Source organism: Calypte anna, chromosome 19, assembly GCF_003957555.1.
Source record: "Calypte anna isolate BGI_N300 chromosome 19, bCalAnn1_v1.p, whole genome shotgun sequence".
NCBI lineage: Eukaryota > Metazoa > Chordata > Aves > Apodiformes > Trochilidae > Calypte > Calypte anna.
Genome location: NC_044264.1, coordinates 7,149,671 through 7,175,379, shown reverse-complemented (window position 1 = coordinate 7,175,379; position 25,709 = coordinate 7,149,671). Strand labels below are relative to the sequence as shown.

At 39.1% G+C, this 25,709-nt stretch overlaps 1 protein-coding gene across 2 annotated transcripts; it reads left to right on the top strand.

Moving 5' to 3' along the window:
• The first annotated feature begins 4,886 nt into the window (after positions 1 to 4,886).
• Positions 4,887 to 25,325, top strand: SLC6A4 (solute carrier family 6 member 4). 2 transcript variants are annotated; one of them, XM_008495071.2, is made up of 14 exons: positions 4,887 to 5,317; positions 12,318 to 12,930; positions 13,654 to 13,788; positions 14,573 to 14,792; positions 15,210 to 15,348; positions 15,745 to 15,879; positions 17,718 to 17,821; positions 18,511 to 18,638; positions 18,964 to 19,076; positions 19,817 to 19,948; positions 20,917 to 21,016; positions 21,942 to 22,042; positions 22,436 to 22,603; positions 23,351 to 25,325. In XM_008495071.2, exons 2-14 carry the CDS (start codon positions 12,465 to 12,467, stop codon positions 23,423 to 23,425), a joined length of 2,016 nt encoding a protein of 671 aa, XP_008493293.2. In that variant the 5' UTR covers positions 4,887 to 5,317; positions 12,318 to 12,464; the 3' UTR covers positions 23,426 to 25,325. The 2 variants fall into 2 exon arrangements, with proteins under 2 accessions (XP_008493293.2, XP_030318384.1); XM_030462524.1 differs by lacking the exon at positions 4,887 to 5,317 and adding an exon at positions 12,059 to 12,111.
• Positions 25,326 to 25,709: the final 384 nt, after the last annotated feature.

The following is a 25,709-nucleotide window of genomic DNA, read 5'->3' as shown; positions in this document are numbered from 1 at the left end:
TCTCAGCTTGCCTTTTCTAGTAGCAATGGTTACAAGCAGTAAAAAGCTTCTGTATTTTCCTAATCTAGACAACTCCAAGTTCAATGTTCAGCCCTTTTTCTGTGGCTTGGGACAGGCAGATGAACCTTTCTTGCTTTCAACAGTGCTGACTGTCAGAAGTGTGCATCATCTGCACATCACCTCTTGTGAAAGTGTGAGCACATCTTTTCATTATCAGAATATTGTTGAATAGTTTAGTTGTCAGATATAATTACCAGGTTGTCTTCAAATGTTGTCACAACTTATGATTTAAACTCTTTTTATCAAACTGTGATCTCTCTCAACCCATGCAAATGTTTGCACAAGAAACTCCTAGCCAGGAGTGTGCAGAACAAGTGTGAGCTGAGTGTGAATGGTGTGGAAAGAAAAATCCAGAAGGTTTGTCACATATTCCTGTAGGAAAAGTTAATGTGATATTGGTATGTATAAACAGAGAAAAGCCTCCAATATATATAACATTACTCAGCTCTGCTTAAGACCATTGTGGGTGAGCTGGATTCCAGCATCCAGATTAGGGCATGGAACATGGGGGAAGTGCAAACTGAAATAAGTGGCAAGAGTGATCAGAGGACTTGAATCTGTGCCTAGAAAAATCTGTGCCATGGTGTTTAGTCAGAGAGAAGGGGTGGTATCATGTTTTTTTAATTCGTAAATGGGTGCTTTAAAAGAGGAATTTGTACCCACTGCTCATGATAAATTGATAAAGTCACATTCTTCAATTGCAGCAAGATTTACTGAGATTAGGAGAAGCTTTCTGGTAATAAAAATAAAGAACTGGAACAGGTTGCCCAAGGATGTGTGATGGATCTTTAAGGATAGATTATAGAACATGTCAGAAATGGCATTGGTAGAGTTGATCCTTTTGGCAAAGGAGTGGGCCAGGAGGTATTTTGAGGTCCCTTTTGGTTTTATTTGATCTGTGATGCATAGTCTCTACCTCATGCTGTGTTACTTGCATCAAGACAAGTAAACAGTTTTTCTTGTACTTGTTTCTGAACCCTGGTGGCTCTGAAACAAAGCCAAATCTCTTGGGAAGCTCTATTATGCACAATATTTTGATTATGACTAATACATGTGGTGGTTTGGGGGCTTTTTTTTTTCCTTCTTCTTTTTCCAAAAGGCCAGTATTTTAGTTTTTCAAAATCTTTTTGCTTAAGACATTACACCAATTCTTCTATTTCCTTTATGCTATGATAGAGGAGATAGCAGCCAACAAGAGTTAACTGTTTCTCTGAGGTTTAATTTTATTTTTTTTTTTTGTCCATGGCAGCACTAATGAGGATGGAGTTTGGCAAATTAAAAATGGTTTCCAAGCCAATTTTTGCTAATTTTAGTACTACAAAGTATTGTCCAGCATGTGCTTATCTCAGCAGCTCTTGCCCAGGTACTTCCCTGTACAGCTCATACAATAGTATGTTGTTGTTGTTTTCCTTCCCTTCAAATTAGCACAGAAAATCCACCTGGCTAAAACATGTCATAGGAATTGAAGCCAATCTCACAGGAACAGTTTTGAGTTTATGCCCAGCAGTTTTAGGAGTTCTTTGTAAGCAGGAATGGAAAAGAGAGGGGAAATAGAAATCCCAAAGCAGTAGCTGTGTTTCTTCTACTTTGAGAACTAAAGGCAGTTGAACAAACAGCTCTCAGGTTCATGCTAATGATGCTTTAGAGATCAAGAGTGCCACAATGTTAGGTGGGATATTCTCTGTTTGCTGCCTGGGTGACAACAGCCCATGAAAACCAGTCCTGTGTCTTTGGTAAGAATCAATATCTGTGCTAAACAGCTGTCTTTGTTATCCATAAACCACTGTCATTTTACTGGCAAAGGGGCTTGTTTTTAAAAAGCAGTTTGAAACATGAATAAAATCAGTATAAAATGGTTTTCCATTACAGCTCCTGTTGATGTGATGTTTACTGGATCACTCTGCTGTTCTGTCCTAAAGGAAAAATCATTAATGTGATCAGCAGCCCTCAACTAGGGGATTAAGAATTGAGACAACTGAGCAGATGATTCAGGGGCCACATGTTCTGTAGAGAGGCTGGGGAAGGTCTCAGTGTCCAGGAGGTACAGATGGATCTAAAAGAACCTCAGTCTCTTAGGTGTGTGGAAGTTGGAGTACAGAGATGACAGAATAGATAAGCAGACTTGGTACCTCTCCAGCAGAGTAGTACAGAAACATGTAACCAGACCACCTAACTCCTGTCAGTTTGCAAGGAATGGTTCAGAGATGCTCAACAATTAAACTTTTTCCAAGTGATGGAATAGAAATGATGTAGGAATTAGCCTAGCTTGCTGTGGGGCTTGTCACTCAGCAAAGAAAGCTCTCTGCTTTATAAACTGTAAACCTAGATTACAAAATTAACACCCAACTGATGAAAAGATGCTTAGGTTAGAATAAAAAATACCGAAGCTAAAGAATCCCTTCTGTGTTTCAGTTTTCATGTGATGATTCAGACAGTTCCTCTGAAAGGTGGGAAATACTGACTGATAATGTTATAAAAGTCAACTGTACCAGATTTGAGCAAAATTCAGAATATAATAACCACTGCTAACTAAGGAAAAGAAGAGGCAGCAGAAGTTAGAGTAGTGGCAACTGGTAGGTTTTCAGAATCAGATTTCTCCATCCAAATACTCTCAAAACAGAGAGGAAAGAGTAAAACCTCTCCAAAACCTACCTAATTCCCAGATGGATATCCCAGCACAGTCAGCTTAGAAAATAGCAGGGAAGGACAACTAAAATTTCTTTTATGCCAAAGCCAACCTTAATAGCTTCAAAACATAGTCTGATTCCTAACTAAGCAAAAGACAGGAACAAATAAATATATTAGGGACTTGTTTGTTTTGTGTCATTTAGAAGGCTGTTTCTATCCTCTTATTGGCAGTCAATCAGGCATGCTTGCAGAATTATTATTAATCTCTTCTTAGGACAGCTGGTATTACTGTTACTAGGTGGTTTGATTGATGCTCCCCATTCCTATGCTGGCACTGGTAACTGGAATCTATGGAGAACTGTGGAAGTGTTTGAAATTCTGTTTTGTGTAAAGTCCATTTTCTTCCTCTTGTTTTTTCATACTTTCCATAAATCATTAAAAAATTTTGCCCACCAATTCATAGAAGATTTAATGAAAGTCTGGAAGTCTCTCTGTACAGGACCTGAAAGTTTTCACATATGGGGTAAATAAGTGTCATGAGGGGTCTGCCTGAAATCTCAAGTCTGTCATTTATTTTATGCCCCAAAGGCTCCAGGCTGTTTGGCAAGAAATTAAAAAACCCAAACATGCTGCTGCAGAAGACATTAATGAGAAAAAATAAATCAACTGAACAAAAAAGCCAGGATAAGTCATGAAAGGTGGGTTTGTGTTCTTAATATGCTGGTTTTCACGTTACAGCTTTGTATACCCAACAAAAATAACTAACTACTGACACTGAGTGCCACTGATGTGAGCAGATGAAAGCAATTTAACTGCAATAGTTGACCAAGATGGATGGTGTGCAATGGTGTTTCAGAAATTGTTAAAAGAATCTACTAAGAGCAGAGGCTAAGATGGAAAAAAATCTCAAAGGTCACGATGCCTCTAAAACTTTAAAAAAAGAGCAAAGGGACCCAAATCCTGAAGTAGAGATAAATTATTTCTTGTAAAAGGGTAGAAAAAGTGAGTTTGGAAAATTCATTCCAGTCTCCCAGCAGTGGTGAGCTGGATGTCTGTATGAAAAGGAAAGCACAAATTACTTACACCATCTGTCCTCCCACCTCCCTAGAAAGAAAGAAAAAGGCTGGTAGCCAAAGCATGGGCTCTGATCCACAAATGGATCCTTACACATGAAAACACTGAACTTGGAGCTTCATAAAGGTTTAGAGAGTGAGGCAGGATAGTATCTGTCCTTATCCTTCAGAGCAGGGCAGCCCAGGGGGAAGAATGTGAGCAATTAAAATAAGGGCATTAACCTGTGGGGTTTTTATCCTGTTAGCAGCTAAACAGAGCTAAATAACTTTATTTTAGATAGAAGAGTTCAGCACGGCAGAGAGAAGATGAATAATTGCTAGCTAGATATTGCTATTTCCACAAAAAGAACAACGAGTCTCTAAGACAACAAGCTTAATTTGACGGAATATTTTTAATATACTGCCCAGCAGAATTAATGAGAAAGAGAAAATTATTTTAATCTAAGACTCGGTTGTTTGCAGCTGCAATACCCAGGGTGTCCTTGAGATGGTGCCAGTGACACGCTGCTGCCTGCCTGCTGCTATCGTGCTGGGACCAGAAGACAGAAAAAGGAAAATGCTAATTATATCCCCCTGCTTTTCAGTTTTCAGAGTTTGTTTTCTTTTCAATTGTTTGGAACAAAGCTCCGAAAACTGGCAACCACGTCCAGCAAAACTGCTGTTGCTCTAACAATTCTATTCTTATTTGTCCCCGTTCTGGGTTTCCGCTGTTTGGGTTTTATGGTTGTTTTTTTTTGCAAATCCACTGCCTAAATTATGGCACTATTTTGTTGATTTCTGCACCATTCCTGTGATTTATGACTTTATAAACAAACTGTAAAGTCTAGGAATGAAAACTGCTGGGTGAAAGGAGCTGGAGAAAACAGCAAGTGTCAGAGGTTGAGCGAGATATTTTGAGGAGTGATAGGAAGAAAGGAAATTACTTGTTGAGCTAAATGCTTGTTAGAGTTTGTGCTGAATGCTCTAAACCAAAAGTAAATCTTATTTCTTTATTAAAATAATGTAAATATCCAGCTATAGAAATTATTCTCTCCAAGCCCTGTTTTAATGTGATAATAGCCAAGTCCTTCTTATCTTTCTCTAATCTACAGACCCACCTGCAAACTTGTAATTTACTGACTTCCCTCAAAGCTTCTGTCCCGTGTGTTGTCTCCACTATCATCACCCTCCTGTTATTTATAGCTGGATTAATGGCCAGCAAAACTGTCCCTTACCAGAAAAGCTTCTCCCCTTCTCACTCTGCCTTCACTGGATCCTGCTCTTCAGAACGGATCAGAACAGACAAATGTAGCCACCCACCTCTAGGAGGAAAACTGAGCTGCAGCCCTGGTGAAACATAAAGTTTATTTGACTAAAGTGACGCAAAAATTCTTAAAGAGCTCTTTGGCAGCAGATTATCTGGAAATCAGACCATGTGAGGGGGACTGGTGTACAAAAACCTCACCAAGATGCTGAGTTGCCCACAGACTGAGCTCCCGAGACTCTGAAGTAAATGTGGGTGAAGGTTACTCGAGCTTGGGTAACTCCAAGGGAAGAGCTTCAAACCAACCCCAAAGGTAGGTGCTTTGTAGTTTTGTTTTTAATATTTTTAACACTGGAGGTTCACTAACTTTCACTCCTCGTTGCCTCTTTCAACTTTGGTTATAAAATCTGAAATCCTAACTAGAGTCTTAAATACTGTATTTCATTTAATTTTAAATTAACTTTTAAAGCCTTGGAGTTATTTCTAAAATATTGGGAAAATGTACATTTAACACAGCTTTGGGAGAAAAGAAGACAGGTTGTTTTTTGGTGAAAGTTTGCTTTGATTTTGCAGACTTTTAATGCTTTCTTTATTTTCTGATGTAACATATTCTCCTCCGTCTTGTACAGGCATTTGTCCAGCAATTATAAATGTTGGGAGTCAAATGCCTGTAGCAGAACATGTTATGATAATTTGAAATTACAGTTTTGGCAGTCCACATAACTGAATATAGGGTTTTAAAAAAATTATTAAAAAGCATTAAACAATAAGGAAAAAATAAAGAAGCAAAATCTGAAGGAAAAAAAAAATCAGTGCAAATTGTTGCTGATTTTTAGAGGGCTTTAAGTAAGTTTTATTAACCATATTAAATTATATTTTAGAAGGTTACTGTTCCAGCACAGTATATTATTTAACTCAATGGGACTGATTTATTGTAAGTAATAAAGCTGAAGAGTATGTCATATATATATTTATAGTCAATCATGATTACTGCTGAAACCAACTGGCTTGCTGGATTAGTTTGCCAAGTAATGTGGAAGCTTCAGTGAGGAATGCAATGTAACTGAAATAGTCAGAGAAAACACATTTTGATGTGTTAAGAAAGCTGGGGGAGAAAAGGATCATGCATTTAATGGATCTGGATTCTTGGAAATGTTGCAGGATTTTTTTTTAAAGTGGGTTATTATCTGTCTGGCATTTTACTAGGGAAGGTCTCATACACTTGGGCTTCATCTTCTAGAGAGTGAATTAACTATAATTTTTTTTTGATAGTACTTTGTAAACTTGTCATATGGCAAGTTACTGTTGTGGGTCCATTTTCTAATTAGTCAGGGTGCAATGAGTGGTTACACAAATTAAGAAAAACTGCCCCAAAATTGGAATTTAATAAAACCCCTAAATTATTCCACATGTGGAAATGTACAGTGTATTAAAGCTTTTTCCTACTTTCCTCCACGGAAATATAAACTGCTAATTTTTCATTAGGAACAGTAATAAGAACCTAAAGAAATGTCCATTCTGTATGCTGGTGACATATCTGATGTTAGGATTCTAACTCTTCTCCAAAACTGTGTTTGCAGCTTTGGCAATCTGTACCTTACACACCATAATGAAGCCCACCTATGGGATAAGGGTTTCATAAAGAACTTAAATGGAACTTGGAGCCTGAATAAAGAGGCTGTAATTTAAAGCCAGATATTAAGAAGTCTCTTTCAGAGAAACACCATTTGGAAACAATAGTGCCTGTTTCTTTCCTTTCTTTAGGTAACAACATGACAAACATGAGTACATGCATCCTGGCATGGATGTGCAGCCAGCCTTACACTTGAGTCTACAAACACCATGTCTGTTCATGTGCAGAGTTATGGCAAAGAACAGGGCTCTATTTATTTGGTAATATTTGCTGGGTTAGGACTCTTCCTTCTAATTTATATAAATAATTTTGAGGAAGAATACAAAAGGATTATCATTCCCACTAAGCTTATCTGTTTCCTTGCACTACATATAAATGCTCTCAAACCAGAAAATGCATTTTCTTCCCTCCTCCCTGTTCTTTAAGTGACTGTCACCAACTTGGCAGCATTCCCACTACAACAGTGTCTGTCTTCTTGACAAATTTTTAAAGGTAAAATCTTGCTTTCCTGCTAACTTGAATTTCAGACTTAAACACAGACAAGATTATAACAGAAAACTCAGTAAAGGTTTATATTGCCCTAATCCTGCAGAAGCAGAGTTTGCACATCTTACCCCTATTTAGCTATACCTGGGAATATATGAGTTAACTGGAGAGAGCTCACTCCTTGTGCCATTCTTACTTTGGTAAGTAGCCTTTTATTCTCCCAGAAGAGCCCCTGTCTCAGTGGGACTACTTGTTGAGTACAGTTGTACTCTGTTTTAATAAGAATGTGAGCAAGTCTTTGGAAAGCTGCAAAAATCCATATACAGGATCTATTTTGTTCTCTACATACTGTGATTTTCCTATAAAATGCTCACAGATTATTACAGTGATGTGGAGAAGCACCAAATTACATTTAAAATCACTGGGATCAGGTCATGCCCTGTATGGAAATAATTCACTGGAGCCATTAATTTTGGTGGGGTTTGATGATTCTTTATCAAAAATAAGTTTTCATTCTCTTAAACTAGACTTAGAGGAGCACAACGAAGAAAATCCTGAATAAATCCATTTTCAGTTGTTGGGGTAGACAGCAGCTTCTACCTGCTTTGCACCTCAGGCCTCTGATTCTGTCCTTATCTGCAGCCCTGCCAAAACTGAGACTCAGGATCTTCCTTTGTATTTATGAGTATCAGTTTTTGAATCCTGAAATACAACCCTTGCTTTCAGCTTGCCTAATGGAAACAAAGGAAGAGAAAAGGTATTCTAGGTACCCATTTTTAAATGAAATCAGTCTATGTGAACACAGCCTATAGCAAAAGGCATTAGAGTTTTGTGTTATGAACTCTAAATACGACTCGTGTGTTTACACCAGCAGGTAAAAGCCTGTCAAAAAAATAAGCTTTACAAGGTTCTCACTGTCATCCAGGCCACATACTCCTCTCCTGTGCTAAAAGACAGAGTAGGACTGTGTGTGGAGATATGGGTAAAGACCAGAAATGTTTACTGCTATATATATCAGAGTCCAGTACCTGGAAACACCCAGGTACGTGGCTGTCAGAGAGTCATGGTTGATACTGTGGCTTGGATGTGAAAAAAGTAGCTACAGATAAACAGCACAGCCTTTTCCTGTGTGAGACTCATGATTTCTATCTTGTCATGCAAACTTCTTCCTTGTTTTTCTGGGTAAAAGTAATTGCCTTGCACTCTATCCCTGTCTGAGGGAGCTGCACTGTCACTGCAGGCTGGAGTAGGCAGTGAAGCAGCTACCTAATTTTAACAATTTTAAGTACATTGTCATGAAAGGGAGATTTAGGTCAAGTTAACAGAAATCATCTTCATGTTTGTGCTTGCTTGCCAACAGTGTAGGCTGATGTTTTGTCTTAGAGTTCAAAGTACTTTATTTCTTTGCAAGTGCTAGCATGAAAATGGACATAAGTAAGGCAAGTGTGAGCAGTGCAAGTGAGTTTTGCTAAAGGGATTCAGCTGCAGCCCAGTGCATACTCCAGAAAGCATTGGTTTACACCAACCATGAAAAAAAATGAAGTGAAAGATATGAAAATGTACAATTTTTGTAACCGAGTTGAATGTATTTGATCATTTGCAGATGAGTAACGACTTCTGTAGCCACACTGTGAGGCTGAACAAGCCTTGCACTGAGGAGTTCACCCCCAATAAAATGTTCTCCAGATGACTTGAGCTTATTTGCTGCACCTCAACCTAATTAATTTAAACACTGAGACACACTAAAAGTCAATGTTTTCCTTTAAAAATACAGAGACTAGGAAAATAATTTTGTCTCCAAGTGCTGGAAAGTTTTTTTTACTAGATGGCAAAGCATTAAAGGAAAGGGTTTCCCACACTGCCACGAGAGGTCACTGCCTGCCTCAAGACACAAACACAGGGACAACATCAAGGGTGCAGCTCCCTGCTTGGGAGGAACCAGACCCCAGGACAGGGGATGCTTCTTGGGGATCACTTTGATAGAGCCGAAGAAGTGGGGTTTGTGCATCAAGGGACAAACAGGGCTTTTATATCTAGAGTGCTGGTTCAATTTGAGCTTTGTGTGGGAGTAGTCAAAAATTGTAATTTAATTAATATTTGGTTTATGTGAACTGCGTTGGTGGCTTCATCCAAGCTTGTAGAAACACATGTCTTCAATTATCCATCCTACTGTTTTCAATGAACAAGCAAAGCAGGAAATAGTTGTGGAGGAAACACTGCAGTGATGGTCACTCCTCCTAAGTCGTTCTTTGTGCAAAGAGCAGTGAATTTACAGGCTGGCAGAGTGGCACCTTCCACGTGCTCCTGGACAGCACAGGTTACAGAGGTGAAAACTGCCCTTGAGAATAATCCCTGTTCAGAGCTACTGGAGAGAGAAATGCCCAGACACTTGAGGACTCTCAAAGGAGCAAAGTCACATCTACAAAACCCAGTTCAGAGCAAAAGGAAGGCACTTCTATCCTTTTCCTTTTTTTTTTTTTCCTTTTTCCTTTCTTTTTTTTTTTCTTCTCTTTTTCTCCTGTAGCTAATTGTGTGGTGATAAGAGCCAATGTGTATTTAAGTTAGAGCAACCTTTGCAACAGCTCCGACTGAAAATATAGGTAATAAACTGCCATTTCTGTATCATTCACTATTGTCATTCTAGTGACTGCAACTACTGAGAAATCTTCTACTTCTGCAGCTGTTTACACTGACTGTAGCTGTTACAATTTCTTCAGATACTTTTGTTTTTCCTTGAATTGTAATGAGAGGGAGGGGAAACTTACATTCTGTCACAGTTCTTTTATAGCACAATGAAATCTTTTGGTTCTGTAACTGTTCTGTTTTCATGTGCCAGCTGTGCCACTGTGAACACCATGGCATAGCTGTGGAGTTCACCACTCCAGAGATTCCCCAGGGTGTAATTGCAAACTGTGATTCTCTTTCAGAAAGGAATAGTTTAAATTCCAGCTGAAGTCTCACATCGTTTTGCATACTTGAGGCTCAAACCTACTGAAAGTTCTACAAAAATAGTTAAAATAATGGGATATTTCTTTCCTATGGTCTGCAGAAGACCAGAAGGAGCCTTTGATCTGAGTGAGACAACTTCCTCAGTTGTTGTAGATGCAGAAAATTAATAATACATTCAATGGCCCCTCCTCAGTAAAGGATGTGCCAAGAAGCAGCCATGTGCAGAAATAAAGTGTTTTACAAATACAGTAAGGGTTTAAGTCTCAGCTATGGAAAATTCAGTCTCTGGAGATAATGCAGCTAAATCAACATCCTTTACTGCTTTCCCATCTATGAGTAAGAGGTGTAAAGTCCAGAAGGGCTCAGGTTACTTTTACATATTCCTACCTCACATTTAACATGGTTACACAGGGACAGGATTGGCTGTGGCCTCTCTCAGGATTTTTGTTGCCACCAGTGGTGGTAGAACTGCTCTCATCTACTCGAGCTCTTTTGGGACATCTGGAAGGTTTCAGACTCCAAAGACACTCAGTTTCTATAGACTTGCAGGTAAAACAGAAACTCCTCTCCTTTTCCATTGTAATTTTTTTCTGGAACTTTGAAGATGTTTCAGTCTTTGTGGATGATTAACTAATGGTAGCAAAGTACTGCTCTTGTAAGAATTCAGCACTAATGATGCACTGCTTGCTATGAGAGGAAAAGGACATTATCTGGGCAAGTACAGAATGAAAACTGAAGAACAAGACATTTCTGACAGTTCTGGACAACACCTTCATGAGACTTATCTCGAGAACATCTCTCTGTTTGCTCTGCAGCTTGGTAATGTTCCTTCTCTTTCTGCTTGCACTGATAAATGTTTTAGGAAGAGGTTTAACAAGTTTTGCACAAAGTAAAAAGCTGGTAAAAGCCTGAGTTTTAATAGCTCTGGCATTGAGCAAATTCTAGTGGTGAGCAAATAATATCCCCTCTTTGTTTTTGTTTTTCCAACAGTAAGTAGTAAAGTAATGCTTATTCTTCTGCTAGGATGTGACAATGATATTTACTGTGGCAACATGCTTTGAAAATAGCTAAAATTAAATATAATTATAACTGAATCTGTGGTGGCATAGTGTAGATTGTGTAACAGCTCTAAAGCAAGGTTACTACCCCCCAGGGAATTTACAGAACAGAGAATCAGATCCTATTTTGAGATATGGTTGAGTAAAAGCAGCTGGGCATTTACATTATGTGAACAAACAAAACATGACCCACTGATTCACAATTCTTTTTCTGTTCTTTCTGCTCTGAAAGAAAACTGTTTCACACGTGATTTCAGGATGGTTTAGTTCCCCTGGATTATGCTTCTAGCACATATGAAGAGGGCAGGTAAATCCAGGGATTCTCTCAGTGCTTTTTTTTTTTTGCTGGTGGTGGACAGCAGAACAGGAGTAGTGCCCCTCTTCCCAGGGCTGGAACCACAGTGTTGGCAGACCCAAACAGAATGAAATATGCCTTTATTTTCCCAAGGACTTAAATCTGGGGACAAGTTTTGTCCTTTAGAACCACATTAGTTCTTACTCAAAACAATCAAACTGAAGTTTCTTGATCTTTTCTCTTTTTTTCTCATTGTTATTAGTGTTGATTGAACCTCAAAGGTTAGTTGATGCAAAACCACTGATTTAAATACTTTTCTAAACTTTGGTTTAAGCTTTCTAGATCTGTCCTAAACAACAGCCACTGGGATTTCTGAAGGAAGGTGATCAGGAGATGTAATTTGTATATCCATTGCTAACTCATATTTGTTTAATTATTTTCCCTTTACTGGGTGAATCTAGAAATTGCCAGTAGAAGTCACAGCATGAATTTATGAAAATGAAAATACAAGCCACATTAAACTCTGGCCTCATTGTTGCAAACTGGGAGTCCCACAATTTCCCTCAGTATGAGAGAAATGTTCAGAGGGAGAACGTGGTACCAGAAGACAGCAGGACTGTGACTGCCTGTGAGTTGCCCAGCAATGCACAAAGTCCAGCAAATCTCCCTGAGAGGTTATAAACCAGGTACACCAACTTCTGTACAAGAGGATGAGTCCTTCCTTCCTTCCTTTGTACAAAATGCTGAGCAGATTATCTGCTAAATGAGCCACGCTGCATGCTATGATGGTTAATTACTTCCAGAAGTATTTTAATCACAGAATCTGTCATGTTACTTGAAAGTTACCAGCAAAAGTAAACCCTGTAATGGACTTCTGTTTTTCACTTCTTAGATGGTGTTTGTGCCTTCAATCTGATGGGCTTAAATGTGGGAGAGGAATTCTAAAAGTGCTGGGAATAAAACTGAGGAAAGACAAGCCACAAAGGGACTCAGTGCTGCTGTCCATCATCAAGTGATCAGAACAAATCTGTGAAAAAAAATGGAGAAAAAGGCAACAAGCAATGAGACTGAGCCACTGACTTCCAAGAAAGATGTCTCAGACTGTAACAAAGGAGATGATTGTAAAGAGAATGGACTCCTTGTCAGGAACCCTAAATCTGCCCTACGGCTTGTGGAGGATGGCCACAATAAAGTCCATCCCAGCCAGGGAGATAAAGGGGAGGCAGCTCAGATCTCCAATGGTTATTCAGGAGTTCAGAGCTCTGTTCCCTGCAATGGAATGGGAGAGGTGGAAGATGCCCAGAGTGCTGCCCCAGCAGCCACAACCACCACTACAACCACCACTTCCACCACCTGTGGAGTAGAAGGTCAGCAGCAGCTGATGGAGTTGGAGGACAGAGAAACCTGGAGTAAAAAAATTGACTTTCTCCTCTCTGTCATTGGATATGCAGTGGATCTGGGAAATGTGTGGAGGTTTCCTTACATATGCTACCAAAATGGTGGAGGTCAGTGCCTGGTTCTGTTTGCTCTTCCTTAGTGCTGAATTTCCTTGCTTATACATGGATTATTCAGTGGCTTATTTTAACAGCATGTATAACAAATGACCAAGGAGAAATTACTTGTCAAGAAAACTGGAAAACCTAAATTCTGGGGATAACCAGACACATTAGGATAGAAGAAAAACAATTTAGCAAGACCTAAAGAACACAGTACAACTAGGAACAGAGCCAGTCAGGTGCAGAACCACTTTTCAAGAGGAAGAACTCAAACCCTGCCTTGAGTATTTTAAAATCAAATAAACCAGCATGCCAAAAATAACTAAGCAGGAATCCTAGTTCTTAGACACACTGAGGTATCAGCCAAAATATAAATCTAATGAAGGAGATCTTGGAAAGGAGTTTTGTCTCTGATGTAACAAAGGCATTTTACTGAAGAAATTAATTATTTTATCTGTAGCCCATCTCACAGCTGTGTCCACTGTAGCCAGTGAATCTTATGTATACTTGTTATAGAAATGTGAGAAGTTTGGCCTTAGACTTGCTTCTAACTCAGTCTGCTGAGTAGTTACTCTTATGAGATATCCCACAGTAAGTCATGAGGGCACCCTGGCTAGGGAAGGGATGTGCATCTTCCCTGTGAGATAAAAGAAAATGTTGTTTATGGAGTGCTGCTACTGTTGGAAGAGAAGTCCTATGAAGAGTTACAATCATCTGCTTTCTTTCTTGCAGGAGCATTCCTCATCCCTTACACAATTATGGCCATCTTTGGAGGGATTCCTCTCTTCTATATGGAACTAGCACTAGGACAGTACCACAGGAATGGGTGTATTTCAATTTGGAGAAAAATATGTCCTATATTCAAAGGTAAAGAAAGAAAATGAAAATTTAATTGGAATTTTCTGAGTAACTTTAAGATTTTCCTATAAATATGAAGTTCCTGAAAAAAAATTATCATCTCATAAAGCACAGTAAAGCTTGTTCTACACAAGATTTTTGCTTTACAAATAAAGCTTTCATAAAAACTTCATGTACAGCTGCTGATGTGTGTGTACTCCTGTTTACAAGCATGACATAGAGATCTTAAATTGATTAGAGGCCAGTCCACTTTCTCTGCCCCAAACCTGAAGATTTGTTAACAAATGAACAAAAAATGTAATGAATAAAGTAAGTGCAATATTACTCAATCCAAGGAAAAATTAAAATCAGGGAAGAATACAGATCTTCTATTCCTATTACAAAGCTATTACAAAGAAATCATTCCAGATCTTCAGCCTGGTCTGTCAATTGCTACACTTAGAGCATGTCCTGTTCTATGTGCTCAGTTACTCTTGCTCCCAGTGTTACATCTCTCTTCTCTTTTTTATTTACTGAGTGCAAGATGCCTATTTCTAAAGTAGGAATTCAGGCACAGATAAAAAAACCATTTAAGCACGTTTTGTCTTGAGTAAGAATTCTTTTTTGGAATTGGAGCCTGAGTGTTTTTGAAACCACAAGGAATTCCAGGGTTGTAAGCACTCGAGAGAGTCCATGTACCTCCTGCAGAGCTGCCAGAGTCACTAATTGTACTTGATGTGATAACCAATTCCTTCCTCTTATTTTTGGCCTAGACCTTAGCCTCACTTCATGTAGTTATTTCCTGCCTTACTAGGAATTGGCTTTGCCATCTGCATAATAGATCTTTACGTAGCCTCCTACTACAACACCATCATGGCTTGGGCCTTTTACTACCTCGTATCCTCCTTCACGGCGGAGCTGCCATGGACCAGCTGCACAAATGCCTGGAACACAGACAACTGCACAAACTACTTCAGCAAGGACAATGTCAGCTGGTCCCCACACTCCATCTCTCCAGCAGAAGAATTTTATACGTAAGTGCATGTAAGTGAGGATGGAAATATTAGAGAGAGTGGTGGAACACACAGCAAGCTTTTCCTTGGAGGGGGAGCAGGGCTGGCAGTAATGGTGCCCTCGTGTGAGCTGTTCAAATAACTAAGTACTTGTAGGCTTATGAAAGCTCAGGGTGTATGGGAGGGCAGTCTATATTTAAGGTCAGATTTTCCCAGCCTTTGCCAGCTGTCATCACTTATCATTTATCATACCATTAATATCAAGCTTTTGATTAGAAAAAATAAATATAAAAATTAACATGACTCTGAAGGTTACTTCTCAAAGACTCAGGACTACCTGTCCTATTCAGATCACAGTAAGGGACTGTTCAAAGCATGCTTAAAAGTAAGTATTTATTAAAAGAAATATCTCTACTGTGTTTTTCTTTCCTCTTTCAGCCGCCAAGTTCTACAGGTGCACAGGTCCAATGGGCTGGATGACCTGGGGGGCATTAGCTGGCAACTGACCCTCTGTTTATTGTTAATCTTCACCATTGTATACTTCAGCATCTGGAAAGGGGTCAAAACATCTGGCAAGGTGAATGCAAAAGCAAGATAAATCAACTTGGTACAGTGTAGTCTAACAGCAATTCTAAAGGAGCCAATTATCTTGACTTAATTAACTCTCAATTAACTGAGAATTATCTCAGGGTGTTTTCATAGCAGGGATTATAGGCTCATGTATTTAGGAAGCACTCACTACTTGTTACCCAAGTAATATATAATAACAGTAAGTTATGCCACTGTTCTCTGGACAAGAACAACCCTACCAAGAGCCAGCACAGGTTTGTATGTCCAAGCTGCCTGTTCACAGACTTTCTAAGAGGTTCACATGAAGAAGTTATAAGTGCTGAGAGTTCTCCTTCATTTAACTCATTATCACCTGTTAACTTTCTGCCCATGGCAAATGCAATCTTTCTGCTCCCCCTCACAGGTCGTATGGGTGACTGCTACATTCCCTTACATCATACTCTTCATCCTGCTAGTGAGAGGTGCAACTTTGCCTGGTGCCTGGAGAGGTGTTGTCTACTACTTGAAACCTGACTGGCAGAAACTCCTGGCCACTGAGGTAAAAAACATTATAAAAAGGCAGAAATTTGCTTTTGGCCTATCAGCATGTGTATCAGCATGTACATATTTCAATGTCTGCTTTTAGTAGAGAACATGATTAACAGCTGCTTTAGCATGGACTTACAAGCCTGACTTTATGATCTGATTTCAAGTCATGCTACTCTCTACATTACAAAGGTTTTTTTTTTTAAAGATTAAAGTTCATCATCAATTTAGCTTGAACTAATAGTAGGGTTCCCCTACTGTGGTTGAACAGAATTAGTGTCAGAATTAGATTAGAAAGAAAATGAGTGACCAAACAATATTTTGCTAAGAAAACTGAACAACCTGACACTGAGTGAGCAGCTACAATTGCTGCTACACTGCAATGAAATCCTTTGCCTACAACAGTCACACTGAGCAAACCAAATTTGATAAGCCCTAACAACTTGTTTAGTGGCATTTTTTTGGCTGTGGGGATCACTACATACTTGGGCAAGGTTTTCCACAGCCCAGTGATGTCCATATTTAAATAGTGCAGGTTAGTTCATGTCTCCAGCCTGATGAGCTTTGGCAGGTAAGCCTAAGGAGAGTTTCTGTAGCCACCAACTAAAACAACTCAAGCATCCAAGTTGATGTGGAGAAGGAACAAATCAACTAGGTTTGCATACACCACCAAGAGTTGGAAAGAAAGGAGGAATAAGGACAAAACTGAGCTCACCAACTAACCCCAAGCATTCCAGGATCTGATTCAGCTTTGAACTCTGTGGATGACAAGTTGTCCATCAGGCTACAGGCTGCACTTACTTTGCTGCCTATGAAGGTGTCTAGTGAGGAGGGTGATGGAAAAAACCCACAGCAATAAATACTACAAATATAAAGATTAAAATTTCTAATGTTTGCATGTCTGCTGCTGCCCAGCTGATATGGAGAGTTCTGAATTAAGAGGAAATGAAAAGACACCAGTCTCTGATAAAGCACCATCTCCAATAAGGGACCACATCTTCTGAAAAAGCAATAAAGGGCATTGATATTGTATTGGATGTATCTGAAGTGAGGACAGCAGATTACAATCTGTGTGCTGGATGATGACAGAGCTCTGTCTGTGGATGATACAGGGTGGCCTCACATGATGGAGGAGAATATTAGAAATGAGTGGTAATGAACTCCATGTTTCAATCAAAAGAGGAGAAATAAATGAGGACTTTGACCTTCAGAAAGAGAACTGATATTGTGCTTTAGGAACACAACTCATTAAGGCTGTGGCCACTGTTCAAGTACAACAGGCTTTTCATAACAAGATCACCACACTTGAGTCTGTCATGGCTACAACAAAGCTGAACTGAGTCCTAAGCACTAGAACTGTATCCACACTCTCAAATGTGTTTCCATTAAGTCTAGGAAAAATATGAGCAGCAATCAGGAGAACACACAGCCCAACATAGGACTACTGAATGGCACACAGGGTTTGGAGGAAGATGGCCCAAACCCACTGCAAAGTCATGGACAGAATGCTCTCTATACCTACCACAAGTTGTGTTAAACCATTACAGGCAAATCACTGCAATCTCACCAAAGATGCTGCCACAAGGAAACTGTCAGTACTTCCAGTAGTGTAAAGGGATACAGCAAGCACAGGATAGGCACTAAAACTGTAGTGGATGTTTACAGCTCTCACAGACCAACAATAAATATTCCTATTTCAACCTCTTCTCTCAAAAAAATGTTTATTAGACCAGGCAAGACTATGGGTAGACTAGTGAAACCTGATTTTGTAGGGCTATGTGATATTTTGAACATGCCAAACTCATTCCATCTGTTTCATGTCATTTCTTCTTGAACTTCAATATTTTTCAGGTTTGGGTGGATGCAGCAGCTCAGATTTTTTTCTCCCTTGGTCCAGGTTTTGGAGTCCTATTAGCTTATGCCAGCTACAACAAGTTCCATAACAACTGCTACCAGTGAGTTCTACCTTATTCTGCATGTAAAATCGAGTTTAAAACATGTCACTGTGGGAATTTACATAAAAAAGAAACACAGTGCTGGTGAAAAGCACTGAACTGTCAGACCTTTGTACCTTATAGATCAGACAGAACCATAACAGAAGAAAAGCCATTATTGAAGAACTTGGAATTTAAAACACTTATCCTCTGTTGTGCCTATCCTAAAGAAAGATAGTATCTACCAGTAACAGCAAGAAGTCCAAGATATAGAAACCTTCCACAACAAAATGGACAAAACCCCTGCCAAATGATCACATTATAGTTATTTAATCTGAGCAGTTTGCTAGGAAGTGACTTGGAGGTCTTGAGCTGAATGGTGATTGATTGTTGCTTCCTTGTTATGCTAAAAATTTTATTTATAATTTGTAAAATAAAATTCTCAGTTCTTTACCGTTCCTAAAGTAATTCCCATTTTTCTAACACACCAGTATATATCTGCAGCATTCACTTACAGGATCTTTTTTTGAAGTTGAAGCAAGTATGAATTTCTTTCTTCCTTTCTTTCAAATTGGCTGCTTGTTCTTTTCATGGTATTCTCCCAGTTTTTGTAGGAGTCTGTTCAGATCAGAAACTCACTCCACCTGGTGGTAACCTACTCTTTCTAGCAGATGCCAATTCCCTGATGTGAGTTAGGTCTTCTGTTGCAGAGATGCTCTGGTTACCAGTACCGTGAACTGTGCCACTAGTTTTGTGTCTGGATTTGTCATTTTCACCGTGCTGGGCTACATGGCTGAGATGAGGAATGAAGATGTCTCAGAGGTTGCCAAAGACACTGGTAGGCTACCTTTTTGTACACATCTCTCAAACTGCTTCTAAGAATGTATTTGTATATTATCTTCTAGCTTGAGAACAGCTCAAATTATGCAAAATATTTGGTATTTAACTCAGGATATGGATTCACTGTATGAAACAGGACAGCTAAAAAAATTATTCCATAAAGACAGCATATAGAAGTCATATTGCATGTAACTTCACAGATCTGGTGACTGCACACTGCAAAACAGCCTGGGGGGAGAAGTTTCCCCCTGGCAAACAACCTGGGAGAGTAAAATAGCAGCACTGCACTAACAATTATCCCTGACTCTCTGTTCTAACATCAGGACCCAGCCTTCTCTTCATTACATATGCTGAGGCCATTGCAAACATGCCTGCTTCCACCTTCTTTGCCATCATCTTTTTCCTGATGTTACTCACACTGGGATTAGACAGCACGGTGAGTAGACAGGATCTGAGACCAGCAGCCCTCTCAGATATCTGGGGTATGGCCTTAGCCTCACAAACATCAGGAAAAACAGAATTAAAAATACTGCACTGCAATTATAGGGCTTAAAGCAGGCTTTAGATCTCCACGTGCCTTCTAAGACAGCAACTATTATTCCAATTTTGATCTAAGTAGGTCTAAATAAAATGAAATTATTTGTTAGTGTCATATTGTGACTATTAGTAACAGGCCTGGAAACACAACTAAAGCACTTGATTCATAAACACCTGGTTGAATGTAGCCTCCCAGGTCCCTCCTCTCTTGTAAACTCAAGCAATTATTAAATTTTGGAAATTTTTCACACTAACTGGATTTAACAGGTGGGAACTGGAGGTGGCCTTCTCAACAGCAGAGAAAAGGAGATGTTCTAAACAACTGCCTGGTTTTATAAATTGATAATTGGCTCCTTCCAGTGCTGATTTCACAACCTTGGTTCTACTGAGCCACTTACCAACCCCATATCCTTTTGAACACAGAGTTTCCTCTGGCTGCCAGGCACTTCCCATAGATATGACTAAATCCCCACCTTCCCAAGTTTAAAAGTTCTAAAGAAAGACTGTACAACCATCACATCAACTGTACAGGCAGAATAAAGCACCAGTGGTCAATGATTTAAAGCTCTCTTACACACCAAAATGCTAAAGCAGGTAAAATTGCCCTCTATTTTCTAGTGATTTTGCCATGCTTTTCAGTTTGCAGGACTAGAGGGAGTGATTACTGCAGTCCTGGATGAATTCCCACATGTCTGGAGCAAACGCAGGGAATTGTTTGTCCTTGGTCTGATCATCATTTGCTTTTTGGGGTCACTTGCAACCCTGACATTTGTGAGTATTTTATCCACTCCCTGGCTTTCCTTACAGGCAGTTTGCTGCAAATGGTATCTTAAAGAAGGCAGTATTTTTGGAAGAGTTTCAAGAAATCAGATTAAATTTTCAGCCTGTTTTCTTTATGCATTAGAAATCCGGATTTGGAATGAATGTGAACAGGATCTTTCATTAGCAAATGTGTTGCAAAATAATGCTTTTGCATTTCAGCAGATTGCAGTTCAGCAGAACAGATTATAAATGATGCAGCCACTGCTCCAACTGCTGAATCAGTAAGCAGGCAACCTTCCACATTTTGTATGTGGTTTACTTCTTGTGCTCAAAAGTTCTGTATTTTAAAAGAGTATTAATTTTTTTTTCAGTGTTTCAATTGTATTTTGAATTAAAAATTATTTAAAAATTATCACCTAGAAAACGCTGTAATTGATTGTTGCTGTTCTCCAGAAATTTCTAGCACTTGATTTCCTGGATAGTCCTCATCAAATCAGGCCAGAAATCATGATCAGTCACAACAAACAGTCCCTGTGGGGTTTCTGGGATTTAATTTTCACAAGTAACATGTTGAATAATGAGTGTAATGATCATAAGGAAAAAAATACATGGCTTTCCTCTATTGTTTCACTCCATTTGCTCACTTATGTGCAACTTCCTTCTCATTTGGAGAATCTGCTGTAAAAGGAGATTTAGTTCCTCTCCAAGACACAGAATTCTTTCCTCCTAGATCACAAGTGGAAAAAAAGCAAAGTAACTCCCTGATTGTTTCCTGCTCAGTAGCTATTACTCAGGTTGGAGAAAGAAGGTGCCATCATAGTAAGCATGCATCAAGCCCCAGAAAATATCTTTTATTCCTTAAAATCCAGCTTAAACTGCCAGATTCAGTAATCCAGATGAAGGCAAAAATAAACAGCAGTATTACAGGATTTCATCACTGGATCTTTGGTTCCCTGATAATATGATCTCTTTTCTAGGGAGGAGCATATGTGGTAAAGCTGTTTGAAGAATATGCCACAGGTCCAGCTGTCCTGACAGTTGTGTTTCTAGAAGCAGTTGCTGTGGCCTGGTTCTATGGTAAGTCTACTGCTGACAACCAATGCTCAGCCAAACTCCTGAGCTTCTACACCACCCCACTTCCTCTGCTTCACCAGACAGCATCACTCATGTCTCCAGAAAAAAAAAAAAGTTTACCAAGCCTTTTTACAAACCCACTCATCACAAAGTCTCTTGCAATTATTAATTTTTCTCTGACAGAAGTTCAGTGACATCTAAACGTAACAAGAGCTATAATTCAGAATAATTTGGATTTAATATAATTAATCACAGAATCACAGAATCACAGAATCCTAGGAGTTGGAAGGGACCTCGAAAGATCATCTAGTCCAACCCCCCCTGCCAGAGCAGGGCCACCTAGAGTACATCACATAGGAACGTGTCCAGATGGGTTTTGAATGTCTCCAGTGAAGGAGACTCCACGACCCCCCTGGGCAGCCTGTTCCAGGGCTCTGTCACCCTTACAGGAAAAAAAAAAAATTTTCGAATATTCAACTTGAACCTCCTGTGCTCCAATTTACACCCATTACCCCTTGTCCTATCACTGGTCATCACTGAGAAAAGCCTAACTCCATCTCCCTGACACTCACCCCTTACATATTTGAAAACATTGATGAGGTCACCCCTCAGTCTCCTTTTCTCCAAACTAAAGAGACCCAGCTCCCTCAGCCTTTCCTCATAAGGGAGATGTTCCACTCCCTTAATCATCTTAGTAGCTCTGCGCTGGACTCTTTCAAGCACTTCCCTGTCCTTCTTGAACTGAGGGGCCCAGAACTGGACACAATACTCCAGGTGCGGCCTCACACAACTCTTCCTTTAAGACTTAAAGGAAGAATACTTTCAATATGGATTTTGTATTTATTTGCAGTGCATACAAAATGCTGCACATGTACTTATGAAGAACTTGTATCTGCTGTCACCATTCTCCTTCCACTTTTCTCCACAGGTATCAACCAATTCTGCAATGATGTGAAAGAAATGCTTGGCTTTACCCCGGGCTGGTACTGGCGAATTTGCTGGGTAGCAATTAGCCCCATCTTCCTTCTGGTGAGTTTCTTTCTCCAACACAAGAAAATTACCACTGAACAATGCAGCTACTTAGACTTCTAAAAGCTTAATTATAGAATTTTTTTGTTAAGTTTTTAAAGAAACAATTCTTGTTAAACACAAAAGGCTCAATAAGTGAAAAATCCGGTACAATGTTACAAGGTCTTGTTACTAAATCAATATTTTCAGGATTTTTGTAGATGAGCTAGATAAATAAAACTGGGTTCTGAAGAACTTTCCCTCTGCTGAAGAAACATCCTATGTTCTGTTGCTTTACATTTACATTCAGCATCAAAGTATGTTTAATCCTCCTTGAGTCCTCATCTTTGGATTTTTAGTTCCCTAAAGTTGTGTCACTGAAATACACGTATTCAGTGCTGTTTTCTTTTTCAGTTTGTCACTTGCAGCTTCCTATCCAACCCTCCTGAGCTACGGCTTTTTGATTATAATTATCCCTACTGGACCACAGTAGTGGGTTACTGCATAGGAACCTCTTCTATCATCTGCATTCCCATCTACATGGTCTATCGGTTGATCATCACTCCAGGAACACTTAAGGAGGTACCCAGGATGCTTTGTTGCTTCTATTCACCTGTTAGGAAGGAGATGATTCCTAGAAAGATTGATTACCTGTTGATTTTTCTAGGATCTGATGCCCCAGGGTTTCAGGATTACTGCTGTTCTGTTCCTAGCCAGCTGCTAGCTAATTGTCTTCTGCCCATTCTGAGTGATTCACAAATGTCCCCTGGTATTCCTAAAGCCCCTGGCACATTCATATAAAATATTAAAACAACAATTTTTTAAAGCTCTGGTGAACTGGAGGCTTTAACTAGAAATCACACAAGATAAGAGAATCATGTGGATAAAGCAGTGAAAGATTGGTTTCCTTGGGTATATCTGTAAGAACAAGTTTACTTTTTTCACCTACACTTAGTAAGACTTTTCTGCCATAAATCTGTGGCAGCCTGTGATGACATTTTGGGGATTTCCTGAAAGTTTATGTAAATACCAGATCAGAAAGAATATGTTCAGTTTTCTTAAGAGTATCCAAGCAAGCTGCAAAGTCCTGTCAAACTTTGATTCCTATTGTATGCTACAAATAATTTAAAAATAACACTGTGTACTTCCAAAGTACCTCATGTCTTCATAGTGCTGAAATAACAGAAGTCTGAAACATCTTTGTGTGGTTCAGATGGTGTAACTCAAACCAGAGTCATATTTTTATTATAAATCCCTTTCTAAGTGGCCATCATGTTATATATTATCTCTAAAATGAATCAATTTCTAATGTTGATTTCTTCCCAACAGCGTATTCTGAAAAGCATTACTCCAGAAACAGCTACAGAAATCCCATTTGGAGACATCCGCATGAATGCAGTATAAGTTAACTGGATTCCTGGGGGGACAGCAGGGGAGCATGAAACAACTTTCCCCCCTCCTCACCCTCACCTAAGAATTACATTTCCAACTGAGACAACAAATAGAGGAGTTTCCTGTGGAGATGGCTTCACTGACAACAGGCATTTGGAAACATGATGCCTCCAGCACATTAATCCAAGCAATTCCATGAAATGGACTGTCCACTTCTAACCAGACTGAACTGACTCAGAACTAACCCTGTGAGAATACCACTGCTCCACGTGGGGCCATTTGAAAGTGTGTGTGATTGCCAGGACAAGTGTCAGGTGTGACACTCCAGTGACACTCCTGTCACTCAGCTGTGACACTCCAGGAGTGTCAGGGGTAGGGTTAGGTGTAGAATCCCCAGTCTGTGGCAGTAACTCCTGTACCTTCCTCAATGTGATCCTTCGTACTGGGCAGTGTCGCATTCGCTTCTAAGGTCTCCCAATTGCTTCAACTACATTGGAAAATACAAAAGTATTTCTGATAGCCATATATTATTCAAGTAAGAGAGGGGTTTATCAACTAGGAAAAAAAAAAGCCAAAAAACTAGGAAATTCTTCAATCCCTCAGTTTGTAGTGGAGTGGAGAGAGGAAGAGGAAACAGCCCTGAGCACCACTATATATGGCTCTGCATAGATCAGCACACTGGGGAGAATTTCCTGCATTTTGTAGATAGTAACAGTTTCTATTAATTGTTTCTTGTACAACAAACACAGCAAAGGCATTTTTTGTAATGTCCTAGGCCTTACTTTCCTTTAGACCAAATCATGGGTTACCTGATAAGTACCTAAGTTGCTAGCAGTCATTATACTGTTTAAAAGTCAGCCAAGAAGCCCTGATATTACTACGAGCCCTGCAACAGTCACAGTGTAAAACAGAGTCATCAGCTTGAATTTCTCAGTGGAAAAGAGAATGAAGTGCTCAGAGTACAGATGTACTGAGAGTGGTGAAAGATTTTTAAATTCTTTGAGGATACAAAAAGCAATGCTGCCATGCAAAGTAAGTCACAGGAAAAATATTTTTATAAATATAGTCCAGAAGATCACACCTGATCTGGGATCTTTGCTCTCTTTGTTAGAAAACACAAATCTGAGTCCTGTATGGGAACAGGGAGCAAGGAAACCCTCTAGAAGTAGATGAAAAAGTCTCTTCTTTTCCTGAATAATGCAAAAAGAAAAGACATCCATGTTTTCATTCTATTAAAAGCAGAATTTGCAAGGCAGTTTATTCCCTTTTTGTTTGGTTGCTTTTGTTATATGGCATATTGGTTTAAAGTTTTCTAAATCTCCTTATGATAAGTTCAGTTTTTAGTATCTCAGTTGAGTGGTTGAAATACTGAGAGGTTGAAATCAATGAGATTTTTATTTAATTTCATTTTATCATTGGGTCTTCTTCTTTTTACATATCCATTTGAAAACATTTACAGTAACCAATATTTATCAGGTAGCTCAAGAAACAGCCATACATTGAACATTGTTTTTATACAAAACCTAGATATATTGATACCAAGTGGGCTGGGCTGCAATTAAAAGTGTTTTGAGGCAAACAAATCCCTTCTCTTCAGCTCACCTTCTGCTTATCCAGCCCATGAATGTATCCTACCCTCTCTTCTGAACAGTGAAAAGGAATGTATGAAACTGGTAAATTAGGACCATATTTGCCTTTTAAGAAAAGTGAATGAAACTGGAGTTTTAGCTGTACAGAACCAAGCATTCCCTCCCTCCAACTTGTACAAGATGCAATTGTATTAATTTATGCAGCTGTTTAGTTACAAGTGTTGCAAGCTGATTGTAAGTCATCAGTATGTGCCTTGTACTGTAAACTGTTATTGTAATAAATTTAATATTCATAATCAATCTGCAGATGTCTCTTCTGCCTCTCTCTTATGGGAAGAATGAAGCTAAACATCAATTTCAAGAAAAAGCAAAATATACAGGCCAATTTACTATACCAAAAAGGCCTCTCTGACAAAAAGCAGAGGATTTCCTTTAGTGTTTGAACCTTGCCCCTCTGCTAAATACTCTTTCACTCTAGTCTAACAGAATCAATTCACATTACACTTTTTAACTCCTTGCTACTCTATTAGCTTACATATGAAACTTATTTCATCTCAAGTCTACTAAATTGGAAGGCTTGGCATTTCATTTTATTCCTATTTTGTCTCATTACTCTCTCTGAACAAAATACTTAACAAAAATCTCAAAATCATTTTTTTATATTAGTTCACCTTACCATAGCATAGAAGTGATAAATTTATTACAAG